This window comes from Globicephala melas, chromosome 2, assembly GCF_963455315.2.
Source record: "Globicephala melas chromosome 2, mGloMel1.2, whole genome shotgun sequence".
NCBI lineage: Eukaryota > Metazoa > Chordata > Mammalia > Artiodactyla > Delphinidae > Globicephala > Globicephala melas.
The window spans coordinates 17,851,597-17,879,395 of record NC_083315.2 but is presented as its reverse complement, the minus strand read 5'-3'; the positions used below and the strand labels follow the sequence as shown (position 1 = coordinate 17,879,395).

General features: G+C 44.0%; 1 protein-coding gene across 21 annotated transcripts in view; it reads left to right on the top strand.

Annotated features, from left to right (window-relative positions):
- Window positions 1–27,799, top strand: part of PARD3 (par-3 family cell polarity regulator) — a 639,757-nt gene that overhangs the window by 90,843 nt on the left and 521,115 nt on the right. For 19 of the 21 annotated variants that reach the window (XM_060293163.2, XM_060293165.2, XM_060293169.2 and 16 more), the window contains exon 2: window positions 17,194–17,295. In XM_060293163.2, coding sequence (XP_060149146.1) covers window positions 17,194–17,295 — 102 coding nt within the window. Of the gene's footprint in view, window positions 1–1,968; window positions 2,023–4,504; window positions 5,134–17,193; window positions 17,296–27,799 lie in introns of those variants that run through there. The other 2 variants (XM_060293166.1, XM_060293167.2) reach the window with 2 other exon arrangements.

Genomic DNA, 27,799 nt, shown 5'->3' with positions numbered 1-27,799 from the left:
GTAAAATAGCTAGCTAGTGGGAAGCAGCCACATAGCACAGGGAGATCAGCTCGGTGCTTTGTGACCGCCTGGAGGGGTGGGACAGGGAGGGTGGGAGGGAGGGGAGACGCAAGAGGGAAGGGATATGGGGACATATGTATATGTATAACTGATTCACTTTGTTATAAAGCAGAAACTAACACACCATTGTAAAGCAATTATACTCCAATAAAGATGTTAAAAAAATAATAAAATAAATCACACTACATCTAAAATGTTTAAATGACTATTTAGAAAATTGTAACAAATGGAAAATTATATACAAAAACATCTGTGTAAAAAAAAAAATGTGTGGCAGGTAAACTATGACTTGTTTTCTCTGAAGGTGATGTCCACCAGAAGATGCAAGGGTGAAGGACAGGGTGGCGATGGGTGAAATCTTACTTATTACTATTTAGAAAATAACAAGCCAGTGTTTTTCTAGTGTAGAGCTTATATATTTATAACTTAATAGATGCTTAATTGAAGGTAATGGTGTAACGCAGTACACGTTTTTCTTTTTTCGTCTAACTCAGATTGGCAGTGATACTTAATGCTTTATGTGTATCTTCCATCAGATACTGAATCATCCTACTTGTTAGATCTCTCACCTTCTTCTTCAGTCTTGTCCTGATTGGTGAAAGTGGGGCTTCTGACGGCTCCGGGAGATGCCGGTCCAGCAGCGTCTGTGACTTGAGCTGTGGGGGTTGAGCACCCCGGTCACTTGCCCATCCCTTGTGCACATTGGACACTCTCAGGGAGAGGGACGCCCACACGCCCCCGCCCCCCCCCCCCCCGCATCCAGCAGAGTCCAGATGCTAGTCAAGTGTCCCTGCAGTGCTTGGGAAATGAAGCGCTGCTTCATTTGATGATGAAGGAAAACCCATCATTTTCCTTCTTCACACGGTTTACTTTACACTCTATTCTTTCCAGGGTTGTTTGACTCTTTTCAAAGACAGCATGGAGATACAGGAAAGAAAGAAACTTAACTTAAAGGTTAGAATTCTGTTACCTTTAGAACGCAACCTCCTCGCCTCTGGCATTGATTTTATTTGGTTGCCGCTGGTCTTTGTGAAGAGTGGACCTTGCTTGGGATTTATACTTAACCGAGTCCAGTTTGCTTCTGTATCATATTCCGTTGTGTAAGCTTTGCCAAGGGGGCTTGAATATTTGGTGTAGATTTAGAATTAATGCATCACCCTTCTCAAGATACTTACATTGCCTTTCTGCTGTGATGGGGCCCAAAGTTGTATCGAAAGCCCTCTAATTAGTCTGAAAAGTTCTATCTTCTTAGTTCATAACATTGTGACTTCTCGTTAAATGAGAGTGACAGTCCTTAAAGGCAGATTATTTTATTTAAATTATGATGGATTTTGCCTTCCTAAATAACTGGGCACATTTTAAGGACTTTAGTGGTATATATTCGTGTATCTATAGGTTTTATTTTAGATGAGTTGAGAAGAAGTCTTGACATGGTACAAAATGGCATCATTTCAAAGGCAGCTTTTCTGTTTTTTTTTTTTAAAGAAAAGGAAGGAAGGAAGAAAAAAAAGAAAGAAAAATTGAGTGTCAGTCGTCTACACTCTATTTACATTCACTTGTGGGAGCAATTGTTTCCCAACATGCCTTGCACCACAAGCTGAAATTTTGGTGCCAGTCCCCTAGTGTGTGGGTCCATCCAGAACAGAGACAAGTTTTTGCAGGAATGTCATGTGACTGTAGGACAGGCCCACACAGAGGCTTTGTGTCAAAACAAACACTCACCAAGGCCAGATGGGCTTTGCCTCTTGTTCGGACACCATAGATTTTCAGGAAGAATGGGCCCTAGTGTTCACATATGCGGATGCGCTGGTGTTATGCTAATTCAGTCAGTTTGTGCTATTCATGGCTCTGCTGTGACGTGAGCAGGGCGGTATCTTTGTAGCAGGAGGAGGTCAGAGGGCCGGGCTGGACACGCCTGATGCCACGGGTGCAGGGGCCGCTTCTCTTGCTCACACAGCACAGGTCAGACGGGTTTTCTGTTTTCCTTGTCCAGTCTTGTTGACCTGCTATTTACTTTCGTCCTTTGATAAACAGGAAGCGCTGCTGCTGTGCTCGGAGGGGGTGTTTTAAGGACCTGTTATTGTTAAACACATTTGAGGGATGGGAGTTTCACCTAGATAGGATTTAACTTCAAAAAGAGGAAGGAGGGATTGGGGGTGGGGGTGGGGGGAGAATGTAGTCCCAAAATAATCCCATAAGCTTTAAAATTTTGGAATTAAAAAAATGATTTGGGGTCTTTGGAAATGCTTGTCAGATCTCAGATTGCGGGTTCACATGTGCTGCTTCTGTGGGTGACATCTTAGCTTGTTTAAATAGTTGTTTAGAGCAAACATGAAGCTCTAGATGACATCTGGATTAGGGCTTGAGTGTCAGCGATTCCCACTTGGGTTTAGAGAGCCTCTTCTGAGTTTAGAGAGACTCTTCTGTAGCCTGGCCCCCGGGGGTCCTGTGTGTGCAGCTCAGCTCAGCACAGCCCGGTCCTGGGGAGGGAGAAAAAGTCAAGTAGGAGACAAGTGCTGATGGTGTGTGTTGAGTCTGGGCTTTATTCCCCGCTATTCAAACATGCCATGTATGTCTTGGCCTCCACCTTTGTCCTAAGAGATGTCCCCCATTTGAGGTGACACATAATTCCTTCATGAAGTGTTCTTTGTCTTTGGTGTTTTCTGAGTTTTTGTAATTCCTGTACCACTTGGTTGGCATTTAATTTTGATAACTGGATACTGTTAGTGAACTTTCCACATACCTATGGCTGGCCTCCCAAAGTTGATTTGAAAGTCTTGGAGAACAGGGCCTTACATAGACCTGGCGGTACCCGCTTTGTCCTAAAACACAAGTACTACTTTCAGACCGAGCGTTAAGATCTTCATCATCCGGTGGTGGGTAACATGCCGCCCTGTTATCTGCAGCTGTTAAACTGGGTAGTAAGTGTACAGTGTTTTCAGTCATTGGTAGCCTCCACGTGGATGGATGTTCTTCCATATCCTCGACTGTTCCTGCTGGCAGGAATCTTCCAGTAATCTGGACGGGCCCGTGGCCTTGCTTCCTGCTCTCCCTGGGTTTGGAAAGGTGGATGGGATCAACGGAGCTCAGAACGCTGCTGCTGCAAAGACACATGTTTGTAAACGTGTGTCAACAGAGAATGTTGTAGGGGAGGTCAGGTAGTTTTAATTTTGCATCACAAGTTGCTCTCAAGATTGCATTATGGTGGTTGTGGAAATGCTTATCTTCCTTCCAGTTTGAGAAGGAGAGCGGCCTGGAGTGTGTTGAATTTTTGTGACTGCTCGAGCAATGTGTGAACGAACCTCAGAGGTAGCCCACCCCCTTCATTGAGACACACATGGCCTCAGGTGTTTGCAAGGAGGAAATGATTGTGCCGCGTCGGCCCGTGGGGTCCTTTCGCTGCCCTTTTTCGTGGCTACTGACTGATGAACGGGCTATGCGCCCACTGGAGCCTCTGTCGTTAAAGCCAGGCTTCCTTGCCCCACCCACTCTATGTGTGCATGTTCAAAGCTTCACAGACCAGCTTTACTTCTGTTTTGCTGTCCCCCACCCTGTCTGATAAGTTTATAGTTACAAGTTCTATTGTTATTTGAGGTTAGTCCGTTTCACCCTTGAATCACTAGTTGTGTAGTTAGGTTTTCCCTGAGTTCCCATACAGCTAATTTGCTTCTCTGCTTCCATGCATGGTTTTTATCGGAAACTTTAAAGTAATGCGGCAGAACAGGGTTAGTACAGGCTGGCTGGGTTTGGGCTGGCTATGTTTTCTGTTTCAGTGCTTCGACTGTGCTGCTCAGTGTGTTTTGGTTCGTTTGTTTGTTTGTTTCTGAGATACTGTGCACCATAATTTCTCAGAAGCAATAAATTTTGAAGGCACCGTTAACCTAAATTTCAAATACCTCATATGGGAAAATATTACAAGGACAGCGAACTAAGCATGTATCTAAGGGATTAAGAAATTATACGGTATTAACCTGCATCATCTCCTTTACGTTATTTCATAAAGTGTCTTGGAGCCCTTCCTTTAAAATTCCCCCATTTCAAATGTACTTGAAATTGACCAGATAAACCCAGATGACTTTATGAGTCGCACTAGGGATTTTCAGGAAAAATCTAAGCGCCAACGCATTTTGAAACAAATGAGTTTGTAAAGGAGTACAAACTGATCTTTGGTTTGAGATCACCAGTAGCCTGTCGATGAGTTTTGGGCTTTGTGGCCGTGTTGAAGCGAGAGTCCCTGTTGTTTCGTCCGCTAGCGACTCCAGGGGGCAGGGACCCTTTGCTGCCATAAACCCTGCGTCTGTCCAGGGCCTGCCGTAGCGCGGATGCTCCGCAGGTGTGCGAGGGCGTGAATCAGGTCTGCGGGCTCCTTAGCGGGGATAACTGTAAAGCGTGCACGCCTTCGAGACGTGGGTGTGCGTGCTGTGGAGAGACAGGACAAAGCGTGAAGCGGGATGGAAAGCCAACGCTGGGGAGAGGTAGAGGTTAGCGGCAAGTGGCATTTGGGTAAAGCTTTCCACAGGGGAAGAGGTGGGGCTGGCTTTCCAGGAGGGTCCAAACGAGTCGCAGCAAGCTGAGCGGCAAGGAGATCCCGCGGACCCACCGGCCTGGATCTGGGTGTATGCGGGGCCTGTGTGCCCTTTGTCTGTCGCTCGTCTCCCTCCTGAAAATCATCCCGAAAGCTGGCGCGTGTTCCTCGCCTGCAGAGATGTCCGTGGTCATAAGACTCGGGAGGACTCCCCGGCTCTGGCCCATCTGTCGACGACACCATCACTGCTCCCTCCCTGGATCCATGGTGGCCGCGGCCTGGCGGGAGGAGGACGCCCACCTCCGGCCTCGGCGGTCGCCGCAGACACTGGGTCAGGCCCCTCCTCCTTCCCTCCCTAGGGCCGGCGGTCTGAGCCGCGCTCTGAGCACCGCCCGTCCCGCCTCGGGGCCAGGCGTGCGAGGTGCTGGTGCCGCGACCCTCCCCGCCCCGGACCCCTCGCGGCGGGGGACTGTGCTGGATTTAGGTGTAGGGGCCACAGAGTGCGGCTGGACGGCTGCGTGCCCAGGCTTCCAACGAGGAGACCCCAGGTAGGTGCAAGTTCTCCATCAAAACCCACCGTTTCCTCACCATCTCCTCTGTTAGTTCAGGAGTATTTATTCTGATTCAGCCTGGTCGGGTACTGCCAGGTGTAAGGAATTAATTGTGGAGTTTTAAGCAATTTGAGATAACTTCTTTAAAGAAAAACTGGGAGGCGGTTTTTGGATTAAGTAATATGAGGGGGCAGTGGAGAGCTGCTTTGGGGTCAGATATGGTTGGTTCGTTTTAGAATTCTGAGCTATTTAGAGTTTCTCATGTTTCAGGGAGGCTTTCTTTCCAGGTCAGAGAAATTCCTGTTGGTTTGAGTCAGCCTCTCTTGTTGGCTGGTTGGAGAGTAAATAGGAGAGGGGAGATTTTTCTTCTGTTAGGCTGGGTGAAAGCCCTAAGAATCTCTTAGGTTGGTTATTTCTTTATAAACACTAGAAAAACATTCAGCATTTTAGTTCGCTTTAAAAGATCTCAGATATTGCCTGAACTGCACAGGTGCCGTGGGCCGCTGAGGCTGAAGGGTGGCTCCCTGCCCTGAGGGGACCGAGGCCTGGTTTTAATGGTTATGGGTTGTATTTTTCTGCCGCTTGGAATCCAGCACTGCCATGTGCATGGCTGGAATGAAACGCTTCTTAAATCAGTGTGTCTTTATAGGTAGCAGGGGGTAAAGCATTACTTCCTCATACTGAAGTTAGTCAAGTCTGTTAATTGGTGGGTGATATATTTTTCATTTTTTTCCCATTCTTTAAAAAGAATTATTTATTTAAATTTATTTATTTTTGGCTGCGTTCGGTCTTCGTTGCTGCGCGCCGGCTTTCCCTAGTTGTGGTGAGCGGGGGCTACTCGTCGTTGCGGTGTGCGGGCTTCTCATTGCGGTGGCTTCTCTTATTGCAGAGCATAGGCCCTAGAGCATGCGGGCTTCAGTAGTTGTGGCATGCGGGCTCAGTAGTTGTGGCTCGCGGGCTCAGTAGTTGTGGCTCGCGGGCTTAGTTGCTCCGCGGCATGTGGGAACTTCCCGGACCAGGGCTCAAACCCGTGTCCCCTGCATTTGCAGATGGATTCTTAACCACTGCACCACCAGGGAAGCCCTTTTTTTAAGCAAAAAAAAAAAAAAGAAGAAAGGACTCTATCTTGATCAAATTTTCCCTTCCACGTTTGTCCCCTTGACGAATCTGTTTGATCCTCGTGCAAGAGGCAGTGTGTCAGAAAGAGCATAGCAGGATTTTATTAGTCGGCGTCATGAGCTGAAACTCCCTTTCCTCTTCACCTGTAATTACACGTGTGACGATCTCAGGTTAGGTTTCATGCTCCCCTGTCCTCACATCTGCACATGGAGTTGAAAGCATTTCCCACGAATGGGTATCGTGAAAACAGTCACTGTGCATGAGTGGCCCCACCGCTGGCCCTTTGTGGAGTCAGGGCAGGGATGGGGAGGTCCAGGGGAGGCCCAGAGCAGGCACCTACCTTCAGAGCTCTGGTGGTCACCATGCCTGGAAGGAGAGGCTTGGAGTTTGGGCGCAGAATCCTGTAGATCTACATTGTTTTTAGGGACTCAGGTTTATATGCTACCTCACACCCCTTCTCCGGTGTCTCTGGCCCATCAGGTGACAGTACTGCCCACACCCTGCTTTGGGCATCCCGACACTCACCGGGACATGAGCAGGAAGAACTTGGCTGGTCCAGGTGAGCTGTTGTCTGGCCCACCCTTTCATGGGTCGTAGGTAGGTTTATCCAGGCGTAAACTCACTTTTTCCTGGTCTTCCAGACCTGCGGTGGTGCTCGGGATGCAGCTCTGTGGGTGAGCATGAAGGTGTTTCTGCTGGAGATTGGGTTCCTTTACATTGGAAGGGTAGAGCATCTGAAAGGTTTCTTTCCCCATAGCTCACGTCGTCAGGAATGTCAGCCGGGATAGTCACACTGCGGTTCTTGAGTGAGCTCTGGGGTCTGAGGATACAGGGTGAAGGGGGTGTGATCATGCCAAGGCACCCGTGTCCACGGGGTTTCTCTTGGCAGTTAGGGGAGCACAAGCCTGCATTTGTTGATTATAGTCTCTGAGAAAGCCTTGTCTTTGCCCAATAGGGTTATTACTTTATTCATATATATTTTACACATTATTTATACAACAATATGGTGTTTTGTTCATTGTTCTGTGCTAAAAAGAGCAGAAGATGCTCCCTGCCTTTCGGGAACTTCTCTAGAGATAACAAAACACCACTCATGTACAAGGAGATAGGCTATTAAGTGACAAATTTGTGGTCTAGATGAACACCTTGGGGTTGGAGCACATTTCACACAGGAGGTGCTTGTGTTCTCCATCAGGAGAGGCACAGACAGCCTGGGCCGTTGGAGCTGTGGGCGTGAAAGCGTGCAGATGTGTGGAGTGGGAGGAACTAGCGTTTACTGAGCACCAGCTGTCTCAGGCGCTGCTCCGAGTGCTGGGGGTGGGATCCATGGAGAGCCCGGAAAAGCGGGCCTGGAGAGACCATTGAGTGCTTGGCCAAGGACGTTGGGTCTTAACGTTTAGGATGTAGTGAGTCACTGGAAGTGACTCATCACGGGGCAGGGACACGATGAAACAGGTGTTCTGTGAAGATGGAGGTGGTTGCAGAATGTGGACAGGATTGGGAAGGGAGCGATCTGGAACCAGTGAAATGAGTTAGCAGGTGATTCCATTATTGAGAACAGGAGGAGAAGGAAGGGGAAAGGAAGGGATGTGTTCACTCGTTATTTAAGGTGATACAGTTATAAGATTGCACATATATGTTTGCTATGGAAAACCAGAAGGTACAGACAAGGGCTGCCAACTGTGTGTAGCCGTTGGTACCTTTTGTCCGTGTCTGCAGGTTGCACTGTCTTCAGACTAAAGATGAGATGATACCTTCCATGATATTCTGTGCACAGTATTTACATTGCTGTTTAGTGTTTCATTGATAGGATGTGCTCAGCCAATTTCTAATTGTTGGTTATGTGGCTGGTTTCCTATTCTGTATTACTGTTTCTTAAAACATCTGATTTCATATATACATCTTGACCATGTAGACAGACATTTTCAATTCCTGGGTTAATGGGTATGTTCAATTTTAAGCGTATTGATGCATAGTACCAAATTCTCCCTCCCTGCAACTCACCCCTAACTACCTCACATATCCCCTAAAAACAAGAATATTCCTTTATATAATTACTCTTTACTGCTCACATCCAGGAAATTTTCCAATTGTCAATTCTGTCACATGATATGACAGATTCTTCAATTGTCCCAGCACTGTTTTGTTTTGTTTTGTTTTTTTTAATTAAATTTTCTCTCCAGATGCAGGATCCATTCTAGGATCATATATTGCATCCAGATATTAGGCAACGTGGATTTTTTTTTTTAAAGAAATCAGTGCAGTTGTGTTATTAAAGATCTCATATTCTGGACTTGTCTAGTTGTTCCCTTGTGGTGTCATTTGACTTGGTTCTCTCTCCCCTGTATTTCCTGTAGAGAGGCTAGGTTTATGGCTTGATTAGATTAAGTCCGAGGAGGATGTTGCTGCCAGTAGAAATGAAGATAGTAAGTTGCTTTTAGGGGGAAGATAAGGAATATAAGCTTCATAAATTAGAATCAAAATGGGACTTGATAAAAATGTTGTTCAGTTATTAGTTGTTCCCAAACAGACATGCTTTTATTCATGATATTAAAATTTCCTGGCAAGCAATCAAGCTCCCCGGGGAATTCAGACAGCTCCCAAAGTCGCATGCAGTGAGAGAGGTCGATGTCTGAGGCTGGTGTGCCTGGAGGGCTCTGGTCTAGAGATATGGATTTTGCAATTCTCTGCAAAGAGCTTAGAGGGGAAACAACTCGGAGAAAGAATTTGTATCCCATACTGACTGCGGAATTTGTATCTGACACTGCGAATATATGTATAACCACCTATATGGTCATCCCAGGAATGTCAAACATATGTGTATGTATTCATGGTGACGGTTTTTAAGATGTAGTAACAAACAGTTTGATTTAAGAAGTGTTCATGGGACTTCCCTGGCGGTCCAGTGCAGGACCTGTGCTTCCATTGTGCTTCCATTGCTCGGTGCACAGGTTCGATCCCTGGTCGGGGAACTAAGATCCCTCATGATGCGCGGAGCGGCAAAAAAAAAAAAAAAAAGTGTTCATGATAAGCGTTAACCCATGTATTTATGAGCTAAAACATAATACATAACGATACATAGAAGAAACACAAAGCATTTCAGCCTTGAGAAATGTCGATTCAGTCGGACCAGGATAGAGCCTGAGATTTGGAACTTCTGATTAGTTTTCAGGTGATGCTGATCTGGGATGGAATCCCACTTAGAGAGCTACTGCTTCAAATCATGGATGAGATTAGAACTGTAGTGTAATACTTAGGTGAGTGGTTTTTCAGACTTAATTTTTTAAACAGGCAAAACTTTTTTATTAAAATAAATATTTCATGGACCTCCCCATTATGCAAAATATTTAAAAAATGGTGCTGTTGGGAAGAGATTGGGAGGAAGGGCTGTAGGAAGACGAGCGCCTGTGATGCTGTCGTTGGAAACCATCCGTGTGGGTCTGAGAAAGTGCTGGGAATGAGTTGGCAGACGTAGAGCCGAGTCCCGGCTGACAGCAGTTTATTAGTTGTGACTTCTTGTCAGCAACTTACACGCTCTGAGTCTCAGTTTTTTCATTTGAAAATAGGGATTATAAACCCTCCCATCACATTAGATAATGCACATGAATGCGATGCAAATGTAACTGGTGGTTACTACATTCTCGTTCTTGCCTTGACTCCCTTCAGAGCCAGCTCTGTGATCTCTTGTACATGATTTCTGTGGAGTGGGGCCGGAATCGGGGAGCATCCATGGCTCAAGCGATCTCTACGTTGTTCTGAAAGTGATGTCACAGGTAGAGAGGTCAAGAATGGGCTGCTTTCCCCCATTACTGGGCTAATATGCGACCCTATGAGAGATTATGTGCTGGTTCTAATAAAGCAAAATGCCAGAATGTTATTTCCTTGAAGTTGGAATTCACCTTTGGTTTCAGGCTGCCTTTTTCGTTTTTGATTGACATATTAAATGAAGCCATCCACTCTTCAAGGGAGGCAGCAGGTTTGTGGTTTGCTCTGTTGTGTTGTGGTGATGAGGTGGTGGCATGGGTGTTGGGTGTGGTTTGGGGTGGAAAAGTGGGGGGCAGCGGAGTGCACTTACCACGAGGCACTGGCTGGTATTTAATGGTGATCTGTGTTGAACAGCAGCTATGTTTTCTGCCTTTATTGAGAAGGCAGCAAAAAATCTGTGTAATGTTACTGCAGCAAAATTGGAAATGGGTCCTGTGGTTTGAATTTATACTTGATAGGCATTTTGGAAGTGGAAATGATTAAAGTAGCTAAGGTCAAAACCGCACGTATAGTCGGCCCTCCGTATCCATTATATGTGGGTTCTGCGTCTCAGATTCAATCTTATCTACAGATTTCAATTGAAAATATTTAAAAAAATCCCAGAAAGTTCCTAAAGCAAAACTTGAATTTACCACTTGCACGGGCAGCTATTTACATAGCACTTACATTGTATTCAGTATTATAAATCATCTAGAGATGATGTAGACAGGGGGATGTGGTAGGTTATATGCAAACACTGCACCATTTTGTACAAGGGACTTGAGCGCCTGTGGATTTTGGTGTCCTGGAACCAACCCCCCTACAGATACTGCGGGAGGACTCTACCACGTCTGTCTTGAAATACCAATGATTCATTAAAAAAAAAAAGAAAAGAACTTCGGAACATATTTTAAATGTCTTGTTTTTGGTTTAAGTACATTGGAGAGATACTTAACCAAGAGTATCTAGCATGAGGCATCAATCCTCGATTGTGCTCTTCTAGTGACTTGAACGAGGAAGTGCTTTCTGTCAATAAGTGTGATGTCATTACCAATGACTTCATTTGTCCCGAGACACAGTTATCCTCGGCTCATGGGATGGACGGTTGCTAACCTTGAAGCCGTGTGCCACGCACGTTATTTTAAGGCATTTTTCAAACGGTTCCTCGTCTTTTTGCTTCTGAACATTATAGATGTGCAGAGTGAGATAGTTCTACCAGGATTCTCATGAAAAAGAGCAGTACCTCCTACATATGTTGCCGTTTCCAACTCTTGTACCTGATCCTTTCCATATTCTCCTCCATATTTCTGTGTGAGTGCTTACGTCGGTTCTTTTTTTTGCAGGGCCGGGGGTGGGGATGTCATCTGTCTTTTGACTCAATGTGGAAGATTTAACCCTGTTTCACTGCCCCAGGCGTGCTTTGACTCTCTCTCTCTCTCTCTCTCTCTCTCTCACACACACACACACACACACACACTTTTTAGACCTCTTTCCCCCCAAAGTAGTTATAATTTTGATTAAATACTTGACGTTCACACTATTTTCCGTATTAAAAGCTTCTCATAGCTGAACCATGTATGAAAGATACCTCGATTACTCTTTCTTTCCTTCACAAGTTTTGTGTTTTCCCTGAAATGAACAACTTTTTTTTTTTCCATTTGGTTGGTCTTCTATGAATTTGCAGCTGATTCCATCCCAGCTCTGCCAGCTGTTAAGTAGCATCTGGGTGTGTTGAGTTGCGTCGGGTCCTTTCCCGGCCTGGTCTTGGGGATGGCCCCTGGCTGGACCGCCCCCTGGCAGTTCTCTCCTGTGTCTGCCCCCTGCTTCACCTGCCATGCCTTCCTCACTCACGGTTATGTCTTGGGTTTTGTTGGTGCTCATCCTCTAGTGTTCACTTGAGAAAGGTACAGAGAGGGTAGTTTTTTAGAGACACTGCATTTCTAAACATGTCCTTTTCTACCTTCACTCACACTTCTCTGGTAGTTGTTGGCTGAAGTCTAGAACTCTATGTTGTAGACCATTTCTCTTAGGAAGTTTGCAGTCAGTATTCTATTATCATCTAGATTTTGGTGTTGCTCTTGAGAAGGTCCAACCCATTCTGATTTCTGATTCCTTTTCCCTTTGTTGTGGTGACTTGTATTTTACTTTTTGGAAGTTCCTTCCTTCCTTCCTTCCTTCCTTCCTTCCTTCCTTCCTTCCTTCCTTCCTTCCTTCCTTCCTCCCTCCCTCCTTCCCATCCTCCCTCTTCTGGCATCTGATTCTGCTAAAACCTCACCACAAACCTTTCCCACATCTTTTCAGTGAACATAGTCTTTTCCTCTTCTGAACTCACAAAGCATTTTTATGTTTAGTTTTCTTATGACTCATGGTCTGTCTCTTTTTAACTCTTTGTTTTATCTGATAAATTTTAATTTCTCACAGTAGGTAATGATTGTCAGTGCTTCCCACATAGTAAATACTCAAGTCTTTTGGATCAACATGAAGTTTCTAGTCTTAACGTTTACAAGTATATTCTCACTTGAAGGTTTGACAGGATATAGACCATTGCTGTACGCCATGGTTAATGCAAGAGTAGGGTACTGTTTCTATTTGTAGATGCTTTTCTTGAAACTTGCACAGGCATAAAATATGCAGTGCTTGTCTGTTACCCAGGTCATCACTCGCAAAAGTTCAGTATCTTGTTGTACAGTGTGACAATGCTCTTTATGGAGTGTGAGAGATTTCTTGAAATTTGGATAGGAGTCAGTCTTTCATTAGGACTTTTCCTGCACTGTATTCTCTTCCTGTGTCCTGGGATAGGGTGGGTATCAGCATTCTTTGCAACTTGGATCTTATCATATCTCTGTGCTTTCATTCTAGCTGGTCATAGAAATGTTCCCTCCATCTTTTTTCCCAGTCATCTTGGGGGAGAAGCAGTGATTCTGTGTGTGGTTTTGCCTCCCAATTCCTTCTCTGGGCTTGGATCCATCCTGGGGAGCCTCGTCTGGAGGGGACATTTGCTTCTTGGTAGCCCTCTCTCCAGCCACTTGTTGGATGAACCTTGTCTCTTATTTCTTGCTCATGTGTGATGGATTTTTGTTCATCATACTGTAAACTTATTATTAGTGTTTAAATCTTTGGTTATTTTATATGTACATACCATAAGTGAAACTTTTTAAAAAAAATCGAGTGTTGTGTCGTGTTTGTTTTTTAACCCAATGACAGGTCTACAGATTGTAGAATCAATGTTTTTGGTATTTTTAAAAGTGGCTTATCACAGCTTTCTGTTCAGGTACATTTCTAAGTTTCTACAGCCAGGACAGCAGTGATTTCCGTTATTATTTCAAACTTAGTGTAGACTGACACAAAGTGGAATCAACGAATATGGCCTAAATTTTTCAGAAAAGTTTTCCCTCACGGGTACTTGACTGTTCCTTGAAAACACAGCGAGTGCTCTGGGTATCGAGAGAGAATCGTGTGCATGAAGGCTGTCAGTTAAAATCTCCTGAGAGACTACTCTTCCAAAGAGTTGTACTTCTCAGTGGCAAAAAGCCTCCCTCCTGGTGTTCGTACTCTTGTGGGAGGAGGTCTTTTTCACGTGCACTGCTCAAATCTGAGTTTTTAGTCATCTCGAGATGACTGATGATTCCCTCTTGGCGCCTTCCCTCCAAATGGTCCTTTCCATTCAGCACATGGTATGGAGTGACATTTAATAAGCACCGGCCTGATGAGTGCCTTGATATGGTGTTGTCAGGGCTACTTGGCATAGCTGACCGTCGAATTAGGACCCCTCTGGAGGCGGAAGTCAACAACTGAATCTCAGAATTAGACTTGATCAGATCGTTGAAGGATGATGAGCCAGGTTTGCAGAGTGTTTCAAGGAGGAGGGAGTGACCAGCGGCATCGTATTCTGCTGATAGACCAAGGAAGATGGGTCTGGAGATCTCCTTTAGCAACATGGAGGCTGTTGGTGACCTTGACAGACAGTTTTGGAACCATGGTGGGGAGGAAGCCTGATTGGAACAGGGTTATGGGAGAAGAATCTGAGACGACAGATCTTTAAAAAATTTTGCTGTCAAGAGGGTCGAGGTGTGGTAGCTCGAGGGCAAAGTATGGTCAACAGATTTTGTACTATTATTTTAGCATTTGGAAAAATACAGTATTAACAGTTTTTAAAGGCTCAAAGTTGACATCTGAGTACTATTTTGCATACTGTTATGGCTTTTAAAAAATTTTATTGAAGTATAGTTGTGTTGTGTTAATTTTTGCTGTACAGCAAAGTGATTCAGTTACATACACACACACACACACACACACACATATATATATACATTCTTTTTAAAAAATATTCTTTTCAATTACGGTTTATCATAGGATATTGAATACGGTTCCCTGTGCTGTACAGTTGGACCTTATTGTTTATCCATCCTCTCTATATTAGTTTGCATCATACCTTCATGGTTTTTAGATACATTAACAGTGAGGCTGGAGATAGAGCTCTAACCTTCCTTGGGGTGTTCTGGTCGGTCAGGAGAAGCTCTTGGAGAAGAGGATGGCTGAGGAGTCTTGATGGATGGGAATGGTCAGCCTGGGGGGTAAGGTGGGTCCCCAGGCACTGGGCATGCGAGGAGGGGTGCAGTTCCACAGGGCACAGTGCGGGCTGTGAGAGGGGAAGTGGTGGGAGAGAGGCTGGACCGTAGCAGGTTTTCATTTAAGAGGCTGGGAAATCTTGAGGAGGGACTTTATTTCAGAGGAGCAGCTCCAAGTGTTATAGAAAGGCAGTAGGTTGTGATCTCATGTGGAAAGAGTGCAGAGGATTAAGAGGCTTTCAGAGTGTGTTTTATAAGCTACATTTTCGAGGTCAGCCTGCTTCTGTGTGCACAGAGTTGTTTTAGAAGTGGAAGCTGATAGTTAGGTTGGTTAGGTCATCCTGCAGCTTGCTTGGGGGAAGCGGAGGGCAGGATGGATCAGTGGTAAGTGGCTGGGGGTGATGACTTTCTCTTTATGCGCCCCCAGGTTATTCATTCTTCCCCATTTCTCTTGGAGAGTTAATACCATTTGGTAAAGAAGAGTAGGAGTAGAGTTTGCTTCAGGACTTTGTTCTTCAACAGCTCAACAATTCCCGAAACGACAAATTCTGGAGCCTGGCTGGACTCACAGCAGCAGGTTTCTTAAGAACTCTCTGGATGACATTGTAACCAGGGAATTACGCAGAGTAAGGACCAGTGAGTGAAGGGGATGCCAAGGGTGTGTGTGTGGTGTGTGTGTGTGTGTGTGTGGTGTGTGTGTGCTGTGTGGTGTGTGTGGTGTGTGTGGTGTGTGGTGTGTGTGTGATGTGTGGTGTGTGCGTGTGGTGTGTGATGTGTGTGATGTGTGTGTGTGGTGTGTGGTGGTGTGTGTGTGGTGTGTGTGGTGTGTGTGTGGTGTGTGGTGTGGTGTGTGTGGTGTGTGTGTGATTGTGTGTGTGGTGTGTGTGGTGTGTGGTGGTGTGTGGTGGGGTGTGTGGTGGGGTGTGTGTGGTGTGTGATGTGTGTGTGTGGTGTGTGGTGGTATGTGTATGGTGTGTGATGTGTGTGTGTGTGGTGTGTGGTGGTGTGTGCATGATGTGTGTGGTGTGTGTGGTGTGTGATGTGTGTGTGTGGTGTGTGGTGGTATGTGTGTGGTGTGTGTGTGGTGTGTGTGTGGTGTGTGATGTGTGTGTGTGGTGTGTGTGTGGTGTGTGTGGTGTGTGATGTGTGTGTGGTGTGTGTGGTGTGTGATGTGTGTGTGGTGTGTGATGTGTGTGTGGTGTGTGCGTGGTGCGTGGTGTGCGTGTGTGTAGTGTGCGTGTTTTCTACAAGCTTACTCTCCGTGCTCTGGATGAACAGTTGATTTCAGCACTGAATCTATTAAAGAAATCTAGACAGATGAGGGTACAGAGGAACTCTGGGTTATTGGCATAGTAGTGTTTATGATAATGTTTAATAACTTTGAGAATTAGGGTCTGGACTGCCTTCTGTGCTGGTTAGAAATGACAGGGATTGATAATTCTGCATTTTTTATGTGTTCCATTTTTTGTGATTCTTAGTCATGGCTGTCTTAAAGATGCCCTTGGAGGACTGCAAGGGTATGGATCGCCTGACCCCACCCGTGGAAGGTCAGAGTCAGTAGATCTGAGTAGGATCCAGAATCTGTACTTTAACTCTCATTAATCTTGTGCCTCCTCCATCCCAGACTTTCCTTTAAGAAAAAACTGTACCAAACATCACTGGTTAGGCTGGGAAGATGGAGTTGTTACCTTGAATTGAACTTTTTATTAGTAATTCTGTGCTGTGGATGATTTAGTAGCTAACGGCAAAAGGTATGGTTTAGTATATTTTCATTTAAGTACACAAGAGAATGATTATAGAAGTTTAAGAACAACTATGTTCTCTCTTCACATAACTTTAGAGCTTGATTTTGTTACATTGTGTGTATATGTATGTGTGTGTATATATGTGTGTGCACATGCATGAACATGCACACACACCCACACACCCCAGGTAGAAGTGTGTAACACTTAAAATGAAGTCCTTTTTCTTCCTTCTCCCCCAGTCCCACCCCCAGGGATAAACGTTGCAAATTTTGATGTGCATCTTTGGAGACATTGCTGTATGCGCACGTACAAGTGTATGTAACTTTGTCTTTACAGAAATAGACTCAAGCACACATGCTGTTCTGAGCTTGCTTCGTTCACTTGTGGTCTTAACGTTCTTCTGTGTCCGTATATTTAGACCTGTTTGTAGGGGTTACTTCGAGCCACCGAGGCAGGCAACCTCCTTTTCTTCAGATAAGCTGTGACATGAGCTTTTCAGGCACACAGTATACGTTGCTTGCTTATTAGAATATCTCCGTAAATTGGATTGGGAGGATTAATAAGTATTTCATATCGGACCATGGGAAACCCAGCATACTTCAGAGGAATTAATATTCCGTGTGCAGTGAGTTTTGCTCGTTTCTGCAGTTCCTATTACAATAGTGTATTGGCGTCTGAGCCAAAGGGACGTGCATGCAGGAGTGACTCCATCATAAAAAATAGAAAATTGACTCAACCAGAGATAGGCAGCCGCTTGACTTTTCAGTCAGTTGGGATGTTCTTGATGAGGTCGATTCCTTTTCATGGCAGGAGGTTATCCCCGTGTAAATTGTTGTGTTCCCTTTTGGTGATGCTAACTTGCTGTCTATTCTTTCATACAGGATCCAAACTACTGGATACAGGTGCATCGACTGGAGCATGGAGATGGAGGAATTCTCGATCTCGACGACATCCTCTGTGATGTGGCGGATGATAAAGACAGAGTGAGTTCAAGTCAGGAAAGCGGCTCTGAGTGCCTTCTGTGAAGGCGGGGGAGGGCATGGGTGGGGGGAACACTTTCCTTCCTGTTTCAGACACATGTATTTTAAAGGACATTTGGGCCACTCATACTGGTATGTTTGTTTTATGATAAGTATCATGCATCTTCCCAGGGTATAATGATTTTCTTGATAGCTGGGACATAATCCTAGGTTTTGAACTTTTAAAATTGCAGCGTTTTAAGTGGAAATATCTTTAAGAGGTTTCCATGCCATCTCCCCCTTATTTTAACCAAATGTAACATCTTTCCCGACAACTCAGGCCTGTCATTATGCTCACTGTTTCCACGTGCGACATACAAGGTCTCTGTTCTGATCCCAGTGGCGGCCCATCCCAGCAGCTGGCGTGGCCCGGCTGCATCCCAGCATCCTCCTGGTGGGCTTGGCTTTCAGGAAGCCGCCCTTTCCTCTGTGGCTCCTCTTCGAGTGCTGTCACACTGCAGCAGCATCTTCACTGTTGGCTGTGACGGAGGCATCACTGGCCTGTATCCACCCTCCTATCTGTCCTCCTTGAGGGAACGAGGCAGAGGAGTGACTCAGAACGTGTTAGGAATCTGTGGCAGGATGTTGGGCTCTGGCACAAGAGTCAGTGGATTCTTGATTGCTAGAATCCAACTTGAGCAGGCCGTGGCCACACCCCCTCGTATCCGACCCGCTGTGAGATGCCTGGAGGGCCGGTGGCCACATCCTCACCTGTTCCTCGCGGCCTGTGATAGCGCAGGGTGGGCTAAACCGCGAGGTGACTGCATGGGGTGGAGGAAGGTAAATCGCCCAGTGCCCACTCCTCTTCCTCCCGGGAGCTCTCCAGACGCTGGCCCCTTGCGTCCGGAGCTGTGGGCTGGGCGAGCGCGGCTGCTGTGCTTATTCACGCCTACGTTCCTGACGGTGTAGTGCCTGGCTCAGAACCGGCCGATGTCTTACGTGTTTTCTCGAAATCTTAAGGAAAAGGAAAAATTCCAGGGTACCAGGTATTGTGTAACGTCCCGGATGTTTGATTCACTAGCCTCTTCCGTAGTGGGGTTTGTTCCCTGCAGCTACCATGGGCTGGGAGCACGTGGTGTCAAAAATGCAGAACTTTCCTGCCTGTCTGTGATTTGCTGCTGTTTCTCCTGGGGTCAGTTCTCCTTGTCAGCCTCTTCTGTGAGCCAGGAATAGGGTGGCTCTCAAATCCTTTTCCTGCAATCCACGTGAAGAGCATCCTCTAGAGACTTAAATTATAGTCATCTTATTGTGCAGCTCAGCTCCAGAGCTTAAACTACAGAAATTTATGAAGAGTTTAAACAGGTTGCCCTTTCCCAGCCGTAATGCTGGAAAGAGATGAGCTAGTGTGTTGTATTGATCTTTTAATATTTTCTCTTCTCCCTTCCTCTTCCTCTTCCTTTTCTTTTTCTTTTTTTGGTTGTTTTTCTTCTATAAAATAATACAGCTTCTTATGAGGAAAAAGAAACATACAAAGAAGGAAATAGTCACCCGTGACCCCCTTGCTGCTTAAAGCTCATCACTGCCGTTATTTGTGTGGGCTTTGCATCCTGACGCTTTTTTCCTTCAGAGTCAGACACACACTTTTTTCCTCTTAAATAAAAAGGATTGAGTAGTAGCCTGCTTTTTTGGAGTTGATTATAAATACATTTCCACATCCATTAACCATAGCTATGCCGACATAGCTGCACAGTATTTTCTTTTAGGGATTTATGTGCTCTTTCATTCGTCCTGTTTTGGACTCTTGGATTTCTGTGGAGGAAGCTGAGTGGTCCTGGGTGTGTCTTCTGCACCCAGCAGCAGTGGTGAGCATTCCTGTTTCCTTCCTTCCTTCCTTTCTTTCTTTCAATTGAAGTGTAGTTGATTTACAACGTATGTTAGACTCAGGTATACAGCAAAGTGATTCCGTTATATACATATACATGTATTCTTTTTCAGATTCTTTTCCGTTACAGGTTATTACAAGATAATGAAACCTGTTTCCTTTCTGATCGAACACAAGTGTGGTTTTCCCCCAGTTGGCGCCATCCTACTTTATTCTTCAGCCCACGTGGTATTAGCTCCGGGCAGGTTCATGGAGCACAAGTAACACTCCTCCCTGCACCCCCATCAGTGTTCACACGCCAAACGCAGTTCACATTTTGAGTAGGTAGAGTATTGAGATGTAGATGTTCAGCCATAGGATTTTAAAACGAACTTTAAAACTTATTTTATGGCCTTTTTGGTGGGCATTTCATGTGTACTTGAAAATAACGTGGACTCTGCAGCCGTTGGATCTATAAAGGTCAACAGGTTAAGGGGTTTGATGTTCTTGTTTAAATTTGGGGGCAATTTGTTACTCAGCAACTGAAAATAATACACTCTTCTTTCAGCACAACCATTAGATCGCACCTAAAAACCAAAGATAAAGGAAACTGTGTAATCTGAAACGGTTGCATATTGAAATCATAGGGTAAACCAACCGTGTTTTAGATTTTATATTCTTATGTGAATTTGATGATAAATCTACATTTTCTGGAATCTCTTATTATGTATCCTATGTAGGTTAAAACAACCTTTTAACCTGAGAAAAAGGTTTTAAATATTAGTAAGTGAAATAAGTTTTCAGACAATTTTACATCATGTAGATTAAATTCAGTTTTCACATAGAAAAACGGTAGAGAGTACAAGGTACTGCTGACTAGAGTAGTTTTTAACTCGTTGTTTTATTTGTTCAGAAATATTTAAATATGTGTACGCGTACACTTCATTTAAATTTTTGAAGGAGCATCTTAAAGGACCCATGTTAAGTTGTAACTGTGAAAACATAAGGAATCCGGAATGCCAGCACCCAAACGCACCGGTGTTGTTGGATGCATTATTCAGAGTGAGGGACTGTGTGTAGTGAGTTGTGTGGCTCTTTTCCGTGGCTCTGAAATCTGATCCTGATTTAATCTCCCCGGAGTGTTTTCAGCTTTTCTTGGCAGTTTCTCTAGCTAAGGATCTTGACACCTGTTTTGGTTTTAGGTTAGAAAAACATTCTCCTAAACAATAAAATTCCTCTCTAAAAACATGTCCTGTTTTAGGACACCCCTCTGGGCACCTGAATTTTATTCCCCACCCCACCCCAGGGTGCTATTTCTGCTCACAAACTGTGAAAACAAGGCTTCAGTGGCCCTGCCTTCCTGTCAGTCTCTGTAATGGGGAAAACTCTCTCAGAGAATACAGATTTTGTACCTGGTCACTGAATTTGTAAAATTATGAAAAAATATTTTTTAATACAGGGGAATGAGGATTAAGAGGCAGTAATTCAAATGATCACGGAAGAAAATTGAAGTATCTGTTTAGCTGTAATTTTGCTCATTATCCTTTAGTCATTAGAGTTCAACGCACAGCACTGAGGAATTTTTCATTTAGTGCCTATACGATTCCAATTCCAGGGTTTACCCAGATGTATTCAAAATGGTGTGAGTGTAGGTCGTCTTGTGTTCTTGGAGTTGGTTTGATTTTCTGAGACATGGAATATCCTAGGTCTACTTTGGGCGTGAAGACGTGCCCTGTTTGTTCGTCCCTTCTGGACATTGCTGCTTCCAGGCAGGGTTGTCATGCTGCTCTGTTTACTCTTAGGATCTGATTCTCAGTCTTCTCATTGACATTCCGCCAAATTGTGAAAAGCTGAAGTGGATTTCACGCCATCCCCAGCACCTTTTACAACAGCCGTAATGCGAGCCTTCCTGAGTGCTGCGCTGCATTCTTTCTGAATTTCTTCCTGGTTTGCTCTTCATTATTTATAATTTACTATCGGTGAGCCTCTCTCAGTTCTCTGTCCCTCCCGTCATTCCCTCTGTGAACTACAGTAAACTTAGTACATAGACGACAGAGTAAAAATCCTGGGCATTCACTCACTTCTCCCTCCAGTCTGACCTTGGGTGGAAACAGGTTTCAGGGGGAAGTGACCAGCACTTAGAGTCGGCGGGGGGTGGGGGTGGGGAAGGGTGCTTTTGGCCGGGGGTGGGGGGGGGTCAGCAAGAAGAGTGTCTTTTTCTCACACCATTGTCTTCTCTTTTACGTCTTTGGTGCTGAAGGTGATTTAAGGTGTGGCGTCAAGCATTTCCTCTGTCACACCGGGTGTCATTTTGTTTTGACCTAGAATGATGTCATGTGTGTTCTGTTTTGGGGATGACCTTGGGAAATAATCTTCCACTATCGGTGTCTTGCTTTTTGTACGAAGGGTTGGATGGGATAGCAATGTAAATTCTTTGAAGAGTTTGTGTGTTTAGAGTGGGGTCCAGGCACCGTGAAGGGTTGTTGTGGAGACTGTTGTGGAGACTGTTGATTGCTGCTTGTTGGAAAGGAGCCAGGATTCTCTGGGGGACAGTCTGGCCAGTGTGCTCGCGTAGAAGAATGTGGAGAAAAAGAAACTTTTAAAATGTATTAGGATTGTGGGCAAGCAGCGATTTCTACATGTCCGTGAAAGCTAGCACAGAGGCATTTATGGAATAGACAAATCAAAGCTGCAATGTTGAACCAAAGCTGAGTGCCCCTCCCCCTGCTGGATAAAGGTTAGGTAGAGAATGTTTTCAAACCAGGGCGCCCGAATAATAATAATAATTTAAAAGATAGCACATATAATAATTTTCTTTGAAAAAAAGACTTTTAGTCTTTTTTTTCTTTCAGTATTTTTAATTAATGTAACCTGTTTGCTGAGCACCTATTGTGTGCCAGGCATTGTGCTTAGTGCTGTGATACGTTGTTGAACGAAAGTAGCCATGTTTCCTGCTCTACTGGGGCTTATGATCTATTGTGAGAGTCAGAATTTCTGATAGATAATGATTCTGAGGAAAAGGAACGGTCCTGTGAAAGATGTGCCAAAGCTCAGCGTGAAGCAAGACTTGCCTTAAAAAAAAAATGCAACCCAGCTGGAATCTGAAGGACAGCCAGGTGAGAATGAGGGGGTGTTAGGTGATCAGATTTACATGTGAGAAATATCCCCAGCTGAGTGTGTCAGAAATGAATGGCCAGGAGGCAGAGTGGACCCAGGGGGGCCAGTGTGTGGGTTTTGGGGGAGGTGAGAGACGGATATGAAGGAGAAGGTGGAGAGGTGGGGAGTAGTAGATCTGAGGTGGCTTAATAGGTAACTGTGACGGCGAGGTTATTCCCCAAGGTGGGGAGTGCGTGCTGGGGGGGTGACTTGGGACCCAGTGGGGAGATCAGGTTTTAGTCCTTATTTTAGTCAGCTGGGGTGCCTGGGAGGTGTCAGTTAGGCAGTTGGATATTTGGAACAGAAGCGCAGACAAATGTGTGAATCTGATATAAATTTGTTAAAAAATCAGATTAAAACAACATTCAAAATATGGTCTAATTTTAGTGCAAACAATTATGTACATTGGAAAGGGTTTAAGGGACCGACTGAAATAGTTATCTCTGAGGGTGGAGTAGGTGAAAAACTGGGGATTTTGTTACCTTCTGTTTGTTAATTTCTCCATAATTCTCCTTCTGCCTAATTCCAATATGAAGAGAGCATTAGGCACTTCTAAATTGAGGTTAGAATATAAACATCTTTTTTTTTTTTTAACTTTAGTATGAATTGGCATAGGGAAGGAATGATTTAAAGAGTTTGCTAACTTGGAATTGAAATAATTTGTATAAACAGACTTCGTTTAACTAGATGCCTTGATTAATTTCCTCCTAAATGGATTTCTTTGAGTTAGGTTCTAAAGAAGAAAATATTTAAATTAAGTGCCAAGTAGAGCATTAAATGGCTAATTAATTAACTCAAAGGGATTATTTCCCAACATGTATTTCACGAGTACCGGTTCACCCCCAGCTCGTCAATTTGTGGGTGGGTGGGTCGGGGAGCACAGGGCCAGGTGTAGCACAGGTGGTGATGGGTGATGGGTGTTAGTGCAAGGGAACAGAAAAGGGGGCCCGGGCCCTGCACAGCCCCTTGGAAGCAGTAGGAGCTCTGGAGGTGGGGACTCTCTGTAGAGTCTTGGCTTGTCAGCCTTCCTGAGGGAGGCAGTGAGGACTTTGCTTGGCTGGAGCTGCCCGGTGAGTCAGGAGGAGTGGGGGACAGTTATCATGTTACCTGTAGGCCAGGGCTTGGTTCCCTGGTCTGCTGCATGTTGCTTTTCTGTTGCTCCGTCAGCAAGGCGCATCTTCTGTGGGGGGTCGGGGGCAGGAAGCCACACTGCCTGTGTCTGAATACTGGCCCCATGACTTCTTTACTTTATGAGCAAAGTATTTCATCTCTCTAACCTCAGTTTTCACATCCCTAAAGGGAGGTTAATGATTGTACCCACCTTACAAGGTCATATTAAGTTGAAGCCTGAGAATTTGTGTTAAAGTTTCAGCATTGTGCTTGGCAAAAATAGGACCCCAGGAAATGGTAATAACCGTCATCATCGTTGGTCACCATTGCTACCACCATTCATTGAATTAGGTGAACTAGTCATTCTTTGAATACCAGTTTCTAATGGTTTAAAAACAAACATATAAGCCAGGCTCTCGTAAGTGTTTGTTTTATAAAATGAATTTCTGTAGATATTCATTTTCATTTACTTATTTTATATCCCTATCACTTTGAAGAGAGCTTGCTACGTAATAGGTGCTCAGTAACAGTTGAGGGAAGAAGTATGTTATTTTCTGTATCTTTAGCATTTGAGGATTCCTAGCATGCTATCAGTATGTATATTCTTTTCTGAAAAGAAGCAAAGATCCCAGTTTTGATTTTTAGTATTTAGGAGCCAACAAGGACTGTATCATTAAAAACCAAAACAAAACAAACCAAAAGTCTTGGAATCAAAAGCAAAGGCAACAAAAGCAAAAATAAACAAGTGGGAATGCATCAAATTAAAAAGCTTCTGCTCAGCAAAGGAAACTACCAATAATAGGAAAAGGCAGCCTACAGAATGGGAGAAAATATTTGGAAACCATATATGTGATAAGGGGTAATGTCCGAAATATGTAAAGAACTCAGAAAACCAATCAGATCAAATAATGGACTGAGGAACTGAATAGACGTTTTTCCAAAGAAGACATAGAAAATGACCAACAGGTACTATCAGGGAAACACAACTCAAACCCACAGTATCGCCTCACACCTGTTAGAATGGCTGTTAGCAGAAGACAGGAGACGACAAGTGTTGGCGGGGATGCGGACGAAAGGGAGGCCTTGTGCACTGTTGGTGGAAATGTAAATTGGTGCAGCCACTATGAAAAACAGTATCTAAGTTTTTCAAAAAAATCAAAACTAAAACTACCAGAGGATCCAGCAATTCCTCCTCTGAGTATTTAGCCAAAGAAAATGAAAACATTGTCTTGAAAAAATATCTGCTCTCCCTTGTTCATTGAAGTATTAGTCACAATTGCCAAGATATGGAAACAACCCAAGCGTCCATCCACGGATGAATGGATAAAGACACACACACACACACACACACACACACACACACACACACACACACACACACAGAGGACTATTACTCAGCCATAAGGAAGACCAAAATCCTGTCATTTGTGACAACATAGATGGACCTTAGGGAATTTATGCTAAGTGAAATAAACCAGAGAAAAAGAAATATGTATTGTATGATCTCATTTATATGTGAAATCTAAAAAGGCCAAACCCGTAGAAACAGAGATTACAATGATGGTGGTTGCCAGGGGCCGAAACGTGGGAGGAAAGGGGTGATGTTGGTTGAAGGGTGCACATTTAAGATGAATAAGTTCTGGGGAGGTAATGAACAGCATAGTGATTAGAGTTAGTCATACTGTATTCCATGCTTTAAGGTTGCTAAGAGAGTAGATTTTCAATGTCCTCACCACAGAAAAGGTATGGTAATTATGTGACATGATACAGGTGTTAGCTAATACTAAGGTTGTAATCATTTTGCAGTGTAATAAGTGCATCAAATCAACACTTTGTACACCTTAAACTTACACAATGTTATATCTCAGTTAAAATTGGGGGGCAGGGGGAAGGAGGGCCTTGTTTACAGTTTTAAAATATTACTTGGCCAACACTGACAATTCTCCAGAAAAACAGCACATCTCAAAACAAGTGCTCCGGAGTAAATGCTGTGAAAAGCTGTTTGTTTTATAATAACTTGCAACTTTTAAAATGTTTAGCCTAGGTTTTCTTTTCTCTCCTATCTAGAGTGAAATGTGTACAGTTCAACTTTTCATGTATATAATAAACTGTTATCATCACAGAAAGGAAAAGAAGGAGGAAGGTAGATGACTGTTGGTTTCTTCCTCATTAATATTTTCTGAATAATTGGAGAAGTAATTATAAATGATAAACAAGATCATCCCATTCGTTCATTCATACAGTTATTCATGTATAATCATGTAGAAAGTAGCAGATTTTTTTTCCTCCTGGATTGTATAGTGAAAGAGGAGGAAAATAGGAAGAGCCTGGACCCTTTGATCCTCTTATAATTCCAAAATAAGTCAACTAATAAAACTGAAGCCTCATGTGCTATACACTGTAGCAGGATACGGCTGTAACTTTGTATCAGCCCTGAGAGTTGGATAGAATGGTAGTGTCCTTGGTTTGAGAAGAGGGAGAACCAAATATACTTCCTGAATCTGCAGATCTCTTTCGCTTCTTTGGGCGATTGACTGGTCCCAGATAACAAACATTTTTATCGTTGGTTGGGGTTGGAGAAGAAGGCTAGTTTAGCTAGTAAAAATATATTGATTTTAACGACTGTCTTTAATTTTGTTAGATTACTTATATGTAATCTTCTTTATGAGTGTTTGTTAAAATGCCGCGAGGTTAGTGCCATGTATAATTGTATCACAATTATTGATTATTATCACAGTTATCGATGCCTCATGTTCATGTATCAGACTAAAATTACAGCATCTGTTTGAGCAAAGGTTAAGCAGATCTTACAGATTCACTCATTCTTTCATTCATTTCATCTTTCTGACATTCATTCAACAAACGCTTTTCAGTCTCTAATATACTGGAGAAACAGCTGGAGGTGCTGAGGGAATATCGTGTGTGTGTGTGTGGGGGGGTGTCTTCTTATCTCACAGAGCTCTCCTTGCAGTGAGGAAAAGAGACTCCAAAGGCAGTGAGTCTGGGCAAGGACAGCTCTCAAGAGGAGACAGGAGGGCTGATTTCAGTGGCCGAGAAGGAGCCAGATCTGGGAACAGCTGGAGGCAGAGGGCGCAGCATGTACAGCAACCTGCCATGGAAAAAAGGGTCCTGGATCTTAAGCGAATGAGTGTGGCATGGATGCAGCAGGCAGCTGGGAGAGGGGAAATGGTGGGGTTGGAAGAGGAAGGGGGATATTAAGGACTATATTAAGCAATTTGAGATTTGCTCCTAAATGTAATGAAAAGCCCTTAAACTGTCAAACTGAGAAGTGATAGAATTAGAGGTGTATCTTAGAAGGTTGCTTTGGGAAGAATGCATTGTAGATGTGAGCAATGAGGGCAAAGAAAGTAGAGTGAGAGTCTTAACTGGAGCTAGGTGGGGGGTACTTTGGATGTCCATTTCATTTAAATGCAAGATATCAGGGTTGGAGACAGTCAAGTCTCTTTCCTATTGAGACATTTAACTGATTTTGCAATGCCTTTGAGACATCCAAGCAGAGATGTTAAGTAGGTCATTGGACATATAGTTCTGAAGCTCAAGGGAAAGATCGGAGTTGGAGGTATGAATTTGGAAATGACAACTATATAGAATAGATGGTATTTAAAGGCACGTGACAAATAGCGTTTCCACGTGGCAAAAATTCGCAATCATTCTAACCTAGTCATTCTAACCAGTCTTTATTGGTTCCTCCAAGGGTGCACACCTCAGCTTAATACTTGCCTTCACTGTGATGGAAAATCCTAATAACATTTTAATTAGGAAATTAGTATTAAAATGTGGAAAAGGAACTCAAGTTCTTCTGAGTCAAAACATTTGAATGAGAGTAACGTGAAATTTAGATTTTGAGGAAAACAACTGAGTATAAAAGGCTATAAAGAGACAGCTCAGGGAGATGACTCCTCAGACATGAGGCAGTGGTAGTATTATTTCTAAGACACGCACAGAAAATCCCACTCAGAAAGCCTTGAGAAATTTGTGAGTGCTGTAAACATTTGATCTTAGATGGCAAGCACCTGACTGCCACCTGGGAGAGAGCTTATTTAATATAATAAAGGTACGTAGTATAAAGTCAGAAACTCACCTGGAATAGGGGAATCCTAGAATCTGTGTCCTGTATTTCAGAATTCTGATAAGTCCCTGCACTGGAATGCCTAATAGATTGCTTAATTTCTTACAAAATATTAAGCAACACTTCTTTTTAAGGGGACAGTCAAATGGTGACTGTCCTCAGGCATTTTGTTATTAGCAGTGGTGTGTAGTGTCAGCAGAGATTTCTCAGCACTAGGAACTTGAGACTGAAACCTAGCTGCAGTCACATAATTATTATTTTTAATAACAGCATCAGGGCTTCCCTAGTGGCGCAGTGGTTGAGAGTCCGCC